Here is a 13,864-nt window from a genome sequence, read left to right on the forward strand (position 1 = left end):
ACGCACACACCCCGGCTCGATCAGCTGCTGCCAGTCGCTCGAGCTCCTCTCCCCCCCAGTCCCCCGCTTCCCTCGCGCTCTCATCCTGCACCCCGTCTCTCTCTCTCGCGCGGCAACAACAAGCGGGAAAACCACCTCATTCCTCGCAGCATCAAAGGCTAACCCCGCATCGCTAAAGCTAGCGCTCCTACGTGTTTGAATCGGCGACGGCGTGCGTGCGTGGCTCCTCCCCCCCCCCCCCCGTGTTGCGGTTGTTGTCGTCGTTGGGTGCCTGCATGAGTGAAAGAGGTGTGAGCATGTGTGCCGACTTGAAAGGAAGAGTGAGGATGCGTGGTGGGCAGATGTAGTGAGTGTGTTGTCGTGAGAGTCGTGTTGTACTTGTAGCGTTTCTCTGTGGACGACGGCCGGACCGGCTCGATTAGCCTGCTGCCGGGATGTCTTCTTCTGGGGGTTCAACGGACGGGAGCCAGAGAAACTCTCGTGAGTCCACATTTTTGTTTCTAGCATTTTTATTTTAGATGTTATTGTTCATTTTTTTGTTGCTGGATAGATGAAACTAATCCATATAAACCCTGGCCATATAGGATCGATATGGTTAATTATTTTTATTTGGGCATGTGTCGGTGTTGTTGTGTCACGGTTTATTTGAGATTCTATGATGATGTTGATAGCTTCGTCATGTGACACAATGCTGTAAAAACAATAGGCCTGCATCATGTATCAGGTATTAGACATGGGTTTGGAAAATTGGGCCTGACTAGGTGGAAATATCGTGCATGAGTTTGTTTAAACTTATGGTTATCTAGTTTGTGTCTAACCGTAAAATACATCCTGTTTGAAACTCGGTCGTGTTTGTGTGGGTATGTGTGTGTGTGTATGGGGTTGATGGTGGCGGTGGGAGAGGGGGGGGGGGAGGGTGGAGGCACACAGTGTGAGTTGGAGTACACAACAACAAGGTTATGTGGTGAGTTATTGTGTGTGGGTGCAAGCGAGGAAGGATGTTTTTGCAAGTTTTACACTGTGTACTGTCTAACTGTCACACAAAGGTATGTCGTGCCCTCATACTTTTTGTTTTGCAGAATAGGTATTTATTGTGCAACACACACACACACACACACACACACAGACCATGCACATGTGTGCGCACACACACGCACACCATGCACGTGTGTACGCATGCACACACACACACCCACACACACACACACCCACCCACACACAAACACACACACACACACACACGCGCACACGCACGTGCACGCACACACACACACACACACACGCGCACACGCACGTGCACGCACACACACACTCGAGATACAACTGTCCAGCCCCTGGAGATGTATAGTGTGACGACGTGGGTGATGGACTGTCATGACTCACTATGACGCTGGCAGCTCAGTGGAGAATACAGAGTTCCCACACGCAGGGCCGTGCACGTACACACGGAGGGCCGTGCACGTACACACGCAGGGCCGTGCACGTACACACGCAAGCATAACACACCAACAAATACCCGTTTCATTTTTCTTTCAACTTTATATTGCTCTGTGTGTGTGTGTGTGTGTGTGTGTGTGTGTGTGTGTGTGTGTGTGTGTGTGTGTGAGTGTGTGTTCTATTTACGAAACATGATCTAGACTAGATTTTATTGCTTTCATTATTACCGCACACCATCCTCTCTCCTACCTCCATTCATACTCTCTTCTCTCCCTCCCTCCCTCCCTCCCTCCCTCCCCTATTTCCCTATTTATTTATTTTTAGCCAATCCCTCCATTTTTTATCATGAGGAAAGTAATGGTACTTTCCCTACTTTCACACCACACACACACACACACAAACACAGGGGGTGCTAGGTGCAGCATTATTTGTTAGTGTTACAACACATTAGCGTCTTGGTAAACGCAGCGCCACAACGAGGCTCCGGCGGCTACAATCGCTGATCCTCCCACCGTGACGTTACGTAACCAGTGCCACGACCAGAACAGCCCACAAAGGCCCGGCAAGGGGCCAATGTTTGTCTGGCAACAGCGACAGCTGTAAACAAACAGTGAGTGGATTAAAGCACATGAATGCAGAATGAATGGCGGAAGGAATACAAATGGGGTGTCGCAGAAGCGTATTCACCATCCCATTATTATGTGTTTTCAAATAACCGTTGTCTTTTTGAAAGACATTTCCTAAATAAATGGAAGCTATTATCGAATGCAAAGTGTCCAAAATATCTCTCTCTCTCTCTCTCTCTCTCTCTCTCTCTCTCTCTCTCTCTCTCTCTCTCTCTCTCTCTCTCTCTCTCTCTCTCTCTCTCTCTCTCTCTCTCTCTCTCTCTCTCTCTCTCTCTCTCTCTCTCTCTCTCTCTCTCTCTCTCTCTCTCTCTCTCTCTCTCTCTCTCTGTCCTCTATGAGGGGAAACAGCAGGCACCTGACAGAGAGACGGGTGCACTTTCATGTCTTTACTCCACAACCTCTACTCTACAAACCTACACCTCTCTCTTTCACCCTCTCTCCTTTCTTCCACTCCTCCCCTAATCACTGCTCTCCTTCCCTCCCTTGTCCTCACCTCCCTCCTCTAGACCCTCTATCTTTATTCTCTTCTCTACCCAAATCTCTCTCCTCTCCGTTGACTCCTCTTCTCTCATCTCCTCCACATCTCTCTCCATCCCTTCACTCCTCTCTCCCCTACGTCGTCTCTCTTCTCCTCTCCTCCCTCTCCACTACTCTCCTCCCCTCTCTGTCCCTCCCTTCTCTGACTTGCCATGAAACTTTAATTGCATGTAAATCAACCCACCGCATATGCGATTAGCCCTTTGTGCCGCTTTAATGACTTTCCTCTGGCCTGCATGAGTACGCCCCGCTCAGCGGGCGCGCCGCGCCCGTACCGTCACCGTCAGACAAACGTTTATCATCCCACATTGAAGCTCATGAATATCGCGTGGCTGCATGGCGGAGAAATTAAATACCAACTTTGACTCTGTCTCCAGCTTCCGTCCGATTTGTGTGATTTGAAAAACGGCGTCTTTGCGACGGTTTAGCGCCTTGCTGTATTCGTACTTTGATTTTCGTTTTAAATTTCCAGAGAAAATGACTTTTTGTAAGATCCTGTACATTGTGGTCAAATGTGTATGTGTACATTTCTTTAGCCTTGTTGTAGCTGTATGTCTATTCTGTTTGAGTTCATTGAGAGTGAATTAACAAACAGTCAAAATCTCTGTCGGTTTAGAAACACTTGAATCTGACGACCAAAGAAAGCAACTTCCCGCATCCCAAGGTAATAACATGGGGATTGTTATCGGAATGAACTGATCGCGATGTTCCACAACAAAGCCAAAGCGTCTCTCTATTTGCCAAGCGCTGTGTTTAGTCCAGAAACCCTCTGTCATTGCTCCCCGGGAGCCTCCTGTACGCTGTGTGTCTTGTGGAAGCCGCACTCGTCTTTGTGGGCCTCTGTGCCCAACCTCACCGTCTCCACCACCGAGAAACAAGTGCGTTAATTAGTCAAATCAAAGGCTTGTAAACGCCATCTCCCCTGCATGTAAACAGTAGGGTGCTTACAGAGGAGGGCCCCCAAAGCAAGACAGGGTTGCCTCCCCTTTGAAGCCATTCTTGGGATTAATTGCCTCCAATGGGGGCTTTTAATCAACAGATAAAAGGCCGGGGTCAAGACAAGGTCACGGCTTGATCTCTATAGGAACCAGCAGGGTTTTTTATTACTATTAAAGGCTGTGTGGCGGATGTGGTCTTCCTTACGGGCTTCGACATAAAAAAAGCAATCGGATGTGGACCTCCAGGGAATAGATGTGGGTTTTGTTCTGCTGAAGATATGTAGCATCCGGGGTTATAGGCGTATCATTTCTATGGGAGCGCACAAGAGAAGTCATTTTTTCACACAAAAATATGCATATGGCCATGCACACCGCTTAGTAACACACGGCATTGTAACAATAAGTATCGACGATAGCAGAAGAGCGGTTGATTTCGAACTCTGTGTTTCTTTTAATCGCTCTCGGGGTCTCGACACGTGTGTTTGGCCGGGCTCCGTCCGTCTTAAGACAGGCTCATTATCGGCCCGGTTTTAAGGTGTGCGATACCTGGTTCCCCTCTGCATCGTCCCTGTTTTCATTACATCCCATAATGCACCAGGTGTCAGGTCACAGATGGCTGCAAGCTACATGGGCCCCGCCACACACTATGAATCATGGTCACGACCAGGGAAGAGGAGGAGGCGTAGAGGAGGAGGCGAAGAAGAGGAGGAGGAAGGAGGGGCGGGTGTTGAGTAAGGAAGGATCTAGAAAGAAAGGAAAGAGTTATTCTGTGCAAGGCATAGCGAGATCCACAGCGATGCTTGCTGAGTAGTGATGGAGGCAGAGAGGGGAGGGAGTCTGCGCCATGATCAAGAGAGAGAGAGAGAGCGAGAGGGACAGAGATGGAGAGACACGGATCGTGAGGAGGAAAGAAAAACATTTGGAAATGGATGATGAAGGGAAAGAAATAACGACTGGGGGGGAGGCATGCGCGAGGGAGCAAGGGGGGGAGGGGGGAGACTAGACATTGAATCAGAGTTGGAGAGAGAGACAGAGGGAGAGACGGTGTGAGCGAGGGAGAGAGCCAATAAGCCGATAGCCCTCAAGCGAGAGAGAGAGCCATAGAGATAGACTCAGAAACAAGATGCTGTAATCAAGATCTCAGGGGGTTATGGGGACAGCAGTATTAGAGTCTGGGGATGGTAGCGGGCCTGAATGACATCTAATAAAATCTTAAGTTATCTGTTGCTATTCCTCTTAACCATTTAAAAAGAATACTCAAACACCTCAGAATTGACAGTTGTGCTTTCACTAACAAACCTTTCAGTGTTTTTATGCGTCATCTGTCTTGCTTTGTCTTACCTGTAGTTTGATATTTCGTTTTTTGTCTTTCGTCAAATTTTGTGCAATGTCTACGTGCTCCGTTTCTAAGTTTCGTCATATTTTTTTGTGCAATATCTATAAGTCTGTATGTCAGGGCTCCCTTGAAAAAGAGGCTTATGGACTCACCTGGTTGAATAAATGTTAAATATATATTTTTTTAATAATCTATGGGAACAGAGCAGGGGCAGAGATTCACCTGATTCCAGCCAAATTAACCTCACTGCGAGTATGGATGGTTCTATTAACTTGAGCACGTGACAAACTTTTGTGAAACTGAAACAGTGAAACAGTCGTTTCCCTGTTTGCTAAGCAACAAGAATATGTCTGTGCCATATTTTAAGTAAAACTTCCCTGGATCTGTCAACAAACTGATCATTCATCAATGAGAAAAAGGGACAATTAAGAGGCACGTCCTACTGGGTTGAGGCCTTTTCATATACAACCAGTATGGCTGCCGCTGATGTGTCAGACGTTTCGCTGCTATGATTTGCTGTAGCTCTGTCCAATGGCGTCCAGAGGCATTTTGGTCGGCCCTCGGACATTGTAAATGGACAGAGGTTCTAGACTAATACGCATTTGTGAGATGGTTTGTTGATGTCAGGCTTTGAATACACAGGTTTCTGAGGGCATTTCTTTGCATTTCTTAGCATTTTAAATGGTGAGTTTATAACAGCACAAAATGTTAAAGTTACATATGTAATCAAGTTGGCTAACCCACTTTAACAGTTCCCCCGCACAATAAGCCTACTCCTGTCTCTCAATGAACCAATGTATTGCATCATTGTGCAGTCTAATCACTTTCCTCTCTAATCTGAGGTAGGCACTTAAGAGCCTCTGTCTTCCTGTAATCCAGAATAAATTCAAAGAAACATCATTCAGGAGCGTACTTTAAATCAATACAGTATTGTGGTTCAGTGGCTTCAACCTTGGCAGTATTTCGTGGCATGCTGTCATTGATTTCCCCACACGAAGATAAACCCCAGCTTCACTGAACTACATTCTACCATCTCCACTGCGGGGAGATGGTAGTTGTTGCTGAATGCAGCGCCAGCCGATTAAACAATTAACGCTACGAGTTCTGCTAGCTAGTGTTCTGGGATCACTTGTGCAGAATGCTGTTTTGATTCTCTTCCAGAGCGGGCTGCATGCGACCCTCTGTACTGCAACATGGTTCCAATCATTCGCTGTAGCTCCAACGATAGTAGAGGCTGGTTGTGTGTAAAACAGTCTGACGTGTGCATATACACAGAGGGGCGAAAGGAGGCAGATGAGGATAACCAACAGTGAGTGTTGTCTGGATAGTACACACGGCCCCATGGCAGTTGGTTTGTTTCAGGGGGGTTTGCTTCGGGTCGAGTAGAGACGTAGGAGTGGGATTTATGTTGACGGATGACGCACTCAAATGCACCTACTCAAGTAAACAAAATGGCACGCGTGCACACGTACGCACACTCGCGCATACGAACGAATGCTCCAGACTCAGATGGGACTCGCTCGCACACGAGTAAAACAACACAACGTAGAAATATAGAACACAGACACGGATGCATAATGCAAGACAGACACGAGCTGCATGTCTGTATCGGTTATATAAGTGCTTGATCACTGTTTGCAAGCAACATTATCAAGGGGGAATGAAAACTACAGATTTTTTGGGGAAAAACATAATGAAGAATTTATCAGGCTGGTCTGGGCTCATAGGTTTTTAGATTGTCTTCTGCTCCTTGTATCCTCTCTTCCTCTCTCTCCAACCCTTTCAGTACCCCTCCCTCAGTGGATGGGGAAGATAGGAAGGAATAGAGACAAGCAATGGCAGAGTGAAAACTGTGCCAGGGAGTTGTTCTAATTAGGTTTGCGGCCCTTCACACAGTGTTTACACAATCTGTGTGCGTGTGTGTGTGTGTGTGTGTGTGTGTGTGTGTGTGTGTGTGTGTGTGTGTGTGTGTGTGTGTGTGTGTGTGTGTGTGTGTGTGTGTGTGTGATGGAGGCGAATACAAGATAAGCTATGACGGATAACTTGTTTGTGTGTGTATACATATGCATGATTGTATGCATGCAGGCAAATGTTACAATGTGTGTTTAAGTGACAGGTTTATTTGTTTGGAATGTGTGTGTGTGTAAGCCAGGGGGTTATTCTGTGTAATCTTTGGAGTGTGTGCGTGTGCTTGTGTTTAATTAAGGGAGTATTACGTGTAATGTTTGGAATGTGTGTGGGTGAGTGTGTGTTTAATTAAGGGATGCGTTGTGTGCAACGTCGGAGTGTGCGTGTGTCGTGTGTATAAGCAATTGGATATTTCCGTGTAATGTCTTGAGTGTGTGTGTGTGTTAGTGATGGGTCATATTCTAATACACTACTACTCTGTCACTGTCCACACTTTTCCTGTCTCCGTTCCAAATCACTGTCCACTCCCTCCCCAACACCCTGGTGGCTGCCTCTTATAAACATTTACACTGCAGTAGCCCAGTACACAGCCCAGCCCCCTCATAGCTCGCTATAAGTGCGTATAGGCATTACATTGCTCTCTGTGTTGTTTATCTTTCCCCTCTCTTTGTTCCGTCAACCATATTTGTGTCAGGATACGGTAAATAATTGCATTACATTTCATTCTCCCTAATTTAAAGGCTTCTTGAAGGGTTCAGATATAATTGGCCAAGGGCAATGGAAGGAGTATTAAGTTGATACAGCATTAGGTTTTATTATAATAATATTTATTTATGACGCAATTTACACCAACTCAATGACCTCAAAGTGCTATAATGCACATTAAAAGATAAAAACTAGAGCTGTCAGTTAAACGCGTTATTAACGCCGTTAACGCAAACCAAATTTAACGGCGTTAATTTTTTTATCGCGCGATTAACGCAATTATTTTATTAAAAAAAAAAAAAAAAGTTTTTTTTTTTTTTTTTTTCCTTTGGCTCAAAACAAAGAAGCAGTAGCCTGACTGCTATGTTCAAATGACATTTGTTCAAAGCAGTCGTTTAATTGCACTGTAGGCTCTTTTTTTGTATCGTCCTGTTTTGATCAGTGTATAAAAGTGTAAAAATCATTTGCACAAGGCAAGCCGATGCACTTCACCATGTTGATAAGAGAATTAAAATGAGAAGAATTATGGGACAAAAAAATCAAGGGATATTTAGCATAGAAAAATAATTTGTGATTAATCGCGATTAATTAGAGTTAACTATGACATTAATGCGATTAATCACGATTAAATATTTTAATCGCTTGACAGCTCTAATATATACACATGTGTATATATATGTATATATATTAGAGCTGTCAGTTAAACGCGTTATTAACGGCGTTAACGCAAACCAATTTTAACGGCGTTAAAAAAATTATCGCGCGATAAACGCAATTATTTTATTTAAAAAAAAAAAAATTATAAAAAAAAATTCTTTGGCTCAAAACAAAGAAGCAGTAGCCTGACTGCTATGTTCAAATGACATTTGTTCAAAGCAGTCGTTTAATTGCACTATAGGCTCTTTTTTTGTATCGTCCTGTTTTGATCAGTATATGCCAATGTTGTTATCAATAGAAAATCATTTGCACAAGGCAAGCCGATGCACTTCACCATGTTGATAAGAGAATTAAAATGAGAAGAATAATGGGACAAAAAAATCAAGGGATATTTAGCATAGAAAAATAATTTGCGATTAATCGCGATTAATTGTGAGTTAACTATGACATTCATGCGATTAATCACGATTAAATATTTTAATCGCTTGACACCTCTAATAAAAACATAATACTAACTAGATTAAAAAGAAAAATAATAGAGAAAAAGTAATCATTTAAAATAGCAGTTAAGCCAAAGGCTTTTCTAAAAAGATGGGTTTAAGTACCTTTTTAGAAGAATCCACGTGGTCAGGGAGAGCATTACACAGACTGGGTGCAGCTGAGCAGAAGGCGCCTTCGCCCATAATTCAGAGCCTTGTTCTCGGAAGCTGGAGGAGGCTGTGGCCTGTCCAGAGGCCTGTTTCAGGTAGCTGGTTTAACATACTCTGAGTTTAATCCTGCGCTCTGAGTTGGTTGACTCAGAGTTCTGGGTTGAAAAGCAACTCTGGGTTTTCGGTTTCAGAACAGGCGATCAGCGTTGGCTTAATCAACTCGGGGTGTGTTCACGCTGGGTTGAGGGCGTGCCTGTTAACTATAAAGAGCCAGCATCAATGGATCACTGATAACATGATCAAACATGGACCAAAAGCGGAGATCCACTTACTTTTCCCCACGGAATTGGAAATTCTAATGAACGCCTATGCCGAGCAGTTACCCCTTTAAACAAAAAAAAAAACAATACCGCCGCGGCAGCGACAGCGCGAGAGATTGTTTGGCATGAAATAGCTGAACAAGTCAATGCCTGTGTAAAATAAATTAGTAAAATAAAATAAGAGGATAGTTTAATATCTTCCACTCATTCAATATGTATATTGTGTGTATGTGTGTGTGTCAATTTACGCAACCCCAAGTTGCCCCAAGAGGACTTGGCAGCAAATGAAGATGAAGTACAAAAATATAGTTCAAAAATGTAAACTAATGTTTAATTGAAATCAAATCAATTGTGCTGTTTTGCCTGCTCTACCTAATTTAACAGCTATTTTCAACATGTGATGGGCCTATATTTAAGCAGTAAATGTAAGTAGTACATTTCCCAGCCACCCCAACACTGCCAATAGTTAATAGGATTTAGAAATATTAGAAGGCTACACCTAGGCCAAATGCATTACATATATATATATATATATATATATATATATATATATATATATATATACATGTCTTCAAAATAGTGCTTACTGAATTTTAGGGTAGCATTTTCCTCCATGTTAGCAAATCGAAAAAAAGCAGAGGCCCGGAAGACTGGAGGGGGTCCACCTCTGCAGCCCTCACAGAGGCTGAGGGGATGGCCCTCAGCGAACAGAGTATGCGTCCTGTGGCTGAGGGCATCCCTGGGGGGAGCTCCTCTGACCCCCCCCCCCCACCCTCCAGGATAGAAATGCCTTTATAAGAGGTTGGTTATTCAAAATAATTAAATATGTACACGCAACACAGCACGTTACAAATTAGATGGGGCAATATTCTGGCTCAAGTAATCATTTCACTGTCTAATCATCTTCTTCCAGTTACTGATGGCGTCATCGCCCTAGGCTACTCGAACCAGATGCCCTCACCAACCTTCATGCAATTGTAACAATTCAAAAGATGCAAAAGGATGCTTTGGAGATCCAAATTTTGGAACATAAGTTAAAGGTGGGTGAGGTGGAAACTGGGATACTGTTCCCTGCTCTAAAAACATACCCAATATGAATGACTTTGTGCTTTCAGGAAATAAAGAAATCCTCATAAAAAGTAGATTGTCTTTATTAGAACACGGGCTGTGGTGGGACGAGTTATTTTGTTGAACAGTTTACTCAAAGGGTTTTACTTCAGTGAACATTGCATACGATTATGCTGAGCATGTGCGTGTAGAGAAGAACAGCATCTGGTTAAAAGCAGTACCAGGGACTTTTCTGCCTTGCATTCTTAAAATGAGTTTCTTGACTTGCAGCAGTTATAGGTCCGTGGTTAGTCAGCTACTCTGATCATGGGAAAGCCACAACGTTAAAGTGACTGTAGTAGCCTACAGAGCGGGTGGGATGCACGGGGCAGATCATTCTACTCATGCGTTAATTGCGTCAAAAAACTTAAACTTAAACTTCAAGCATGCCCCCGGTGCGTTTGACAGTTAACATGGGGGCTGAGAAGGTGGTCTAAATAAATGATGGATTGCGCTTAAAAAAGATAGCGCTCGTGAAGAAAATTATCAGGAAAATAAAGTATATCCAACCGGGGTCTTAATAATCGTTCCTCACGGAGATTCCTTCTGAGGATCGAAGCCTCTACGTACACAGGCTCTCGTAGAAAAGGACATGCCATTTCTAACACTTCCTTCTGTCGGAGAGCTGCCTTCAGCCTTATAGACAACAAACTCAGAGTAGGTCTAACCACCTCCCGAGCAGGTTAGGTCCACGGCGTATGTTGCCGCAGCAACTAACTCTCGGTTGCGCTGAACCTGCTACTTGAAACGGAAAATCCAGAGTTTCCACTAACTCAGAGCGAACAAACTCGGGGTTGCCTCAAAACCAGCTACCTGAAACAGGCCTCAGAGCTGAGATGGCGTGAGGAGGAATGGGGGGTGATGAGTTCTTTGAGGTATAGGGGGGCAGTGCAATGGAGGCACTAGTGGGACAGGAGGGAGATCTTGAATTAGATCCTGTCTTTGTGGCCATGTGGGGCACTGCTCAGCGTCTGGGCCACCACAATAGTTCATATGGGAAAACAATCTCGTGAAACTGTGGCCCCTTCAGGAAGCCTGCTTGAAAACAGGAAATGTGCTCAATGTTTCTATTCACAGTGTTTCCCCCCCCCAGTGTTTGGTCCCCTCCACGTTCTGTTACACTCTCAGGGCGGTGGGGGGGGGGGAGGTCAGGTCAGGGCCGGTCTGTGGGCTGGCGCCTGACTGAATCATGGGGAGAGGTATGAGATGGGGGGAATAGAGGGAACCCAGAGAGAGGGGGAAATTACAGCTGAGTGGTGCGTGGAGGTAAGGTGTGGTGTCATGCAGAGTTTAGGCCTGCGAAGACAGGCATGTCTCGCTGAGCGCTGCGGCAGTCAGTGTCTTTTGGGGAGGGAACACACGACGATGGAAGTCCCCGTTGAGTTTCCCATTGGAAGCAAGTTGCAACCCGATTCGATTGTATTGGTGTTAGTTTGTGCGACTTGTGAGAGTGCCTCTGTGGTGGTTGGTTTTCCTCTCGCTCTAACCATTTCCTCTCTCACAATCTCACCTACTCTCGGTTTCCATCTCTCTCTCTCTCTCTCCCTCCCTCCCTCCCTCCCTCCTAATGATCAGGTAGCTGATTCTATATAGAACAGGGGTGTCAAACTCGCGGCCCGGGGGCCAATTGAGGCCCGCAGGATGATATTTTGTGGCCCCCTACTTGACATCAAAGTTTAGTGTTAGTGCGGCCCCCACATTGTTGTCAAACGCACATTTTTTTTATCACTTGTGATATGGTGACCAGATGTCCCGGTTTTGCCGGGACAGTCCCAATTTTGAGTTGCGTGTCCCGAAAAAAGCCAAAGGATGCTAAAATGTCCCGGTTTCCACCAACCACTATGAAATGTCCCCTGTTGTCGATTACATAGCCAACGCAATTTAATTATAGAACGATCATTAACTTAGATTGGGTCAGTTGTGCTCTTTTTTTCCGTGCAATATTTGATGCGGCCCAGCCTGACCCAGGCTCTACCTTCGGCGGCACCCAGGTAAGTTGAGTTTGAGACCCCTGGTATAGATTCAGCTAACTGATCATTGTTGAAATGCGGTTGGGCTTAAATCGTCCGTCCGAGTGTGCACATGAGGACCGGCCAGGACGTGGACGACCTTGTCATGGGCATGGCCTCGCAGATCGCAGAGAGGACCGACAATGTGGTCGTGGAAGACCTGAGAGGTTCATGATCATAACCCTTCTTGTTCACCAATAGCTGTTCATTATGACACCTGAGGAGTAGAACAACGGTCCCGTCTCTAATCCGATCACCGCCCCGCCCTGTATTAATCATATTTAATCACATGTCACTGTATATTTGCACATTTAACACTTACATTTAAGGCTTTTGTTATTCCATTGTCACTCTTTATTATATTACCATTGGGTTTTAGCATGTGATCTATCTATTTATCTATCTATCTATCTATCTATCTATCTATCTATCTATCTATCTATCTATCTATCTATCTATCTATCTATCTATCTATCTATCTATCTATCTACCTAGCTAGCTAGCTATAGGCGTTCAAAAATCCATACATTTCTTGTTAAAAAAGCAGGGACAAACTGCGGTAAACTTCAGTCCACCACTGGGTAAAAGCCACCACGTGTTCACCCGGCCAACCTCTAACATGGGACAGCGCTAACACCCGTGTCTCGTCTCTATTTCACAACTCTAATTGCCTTAAAAGGAATGGACACAAAAAATTAATCAGCAGCAGACTGCAGATTTGAACCAGATTTCCAGACACTTGTTCAGTCTATTTGTGTGTGTTTGTGTGTGTGTGTGTGTGTGTGTGTGACATCATCCAGACCATGAATGAAGCCTCACAGAAGGGGGCAGGTCTCGGGGTGTCCATCCTACATCCACTTCAATATGGTAAACGGCAGAGTAAGCTTGAATGATTGACCCATGGCAGCATGTCAGACTGGTCTGTTATGCACTGGCTGAGAGGATTCAAACAGGCACCAATACATGTATGCAACCATATGCTGACATATAATATTTATGCCCAGGAAAAAGCAGCACAGTCGTGGTTGTAGAAGAGAGGAATCCGGATAGTTTACTTTGCAGTATTGCAAGGGTTATAATTAGAATAAAAATTCAAAAACGAGCTAACTATCATTTTCTTTTCACCCTGAGAAAGTTTCAATTCGGAAAGCTTCTAGACTTCTGTTTTGTGAACAGCCCCACTCGCGCTGCTGACAACTGCGGTAGGACGGCGGGCAAAACTTGTTGCTGCGCGCATTTTCATACTTTCTGTGTAGTCGCTGGGATGGTATGTTTTCAGATGTTGAAATAAATTAGTTGTGTTTCCCAATCGCGCTGGCAACGACCGTTTACAGACGGTCTTATCCTGTGCTTCATCAGTTTTGAGATAGCCAAACCACTTCCAAATAATGGACGTCTTGTAACCTTTTTTATCGATTACTTCACCCTCCGTTCCACTCATTCTTATTCTGTCGCAAAACGCTCCTCTCGTCTTTCCTTACCGCGGTGCTGGAACGGAAGCTCAAACACGCACCAGGAAATGGGCGTATACTTAGACATTAAACGCAAAACTGCGATCTGACTACTGTGTTTATTTCTGCTGTGTGATTGGCTGTTAGATAAATCCATAACAGAACTGTTTTTATTTATTTATT

The 13,864-nt window shown here is 44.8% G+C and overlaps 1 protein-coding gene across 4 annotated transcripts in view; it reads left to right on the forward strand.

Annotated features, from left to right (window-relative positions):
- The window catches only part of dtnbp1b (dystrobrevin binding protein 1b), a 60,223-nt gene continuing 46,359 nt past the window's right edge, over positions 1 to 13,864 (forward strand). For 3 of the 4 annotated variants that reach the window (XR_003974585.1, XM_030347612.1, XM_030347611.1), the window contains exon 1: positions 5 to 480. Coding sequence is in view for 3 of the 4 variants with exons in the window: in XM_030347612.1 (XP_030203472.1) it covers positions 435 to 480 (46 nt within the window). In the remaining variant the exon portion in view is untranslated. Of the gene's footprint in view, positions 481 to 13,864 lie in introns of all 4 variants that reach the window. The other variant, XM_030347614.1, reaches the window with a different exon arrangement.

Source organism: Gadus morhua, chromosome 22, assembly GCF_902167405.1.
Source record: "Gadus morhua chromosome 22, gadMor3.0, whole genome shotgun sequence".
Taxonomy (NCBI): domain Eukaryota; kingdom Metazoa; phylum Chordata; class Actinopteri; order Gadiformes; family Gadidae; genus Gadus; species Gadus morhua.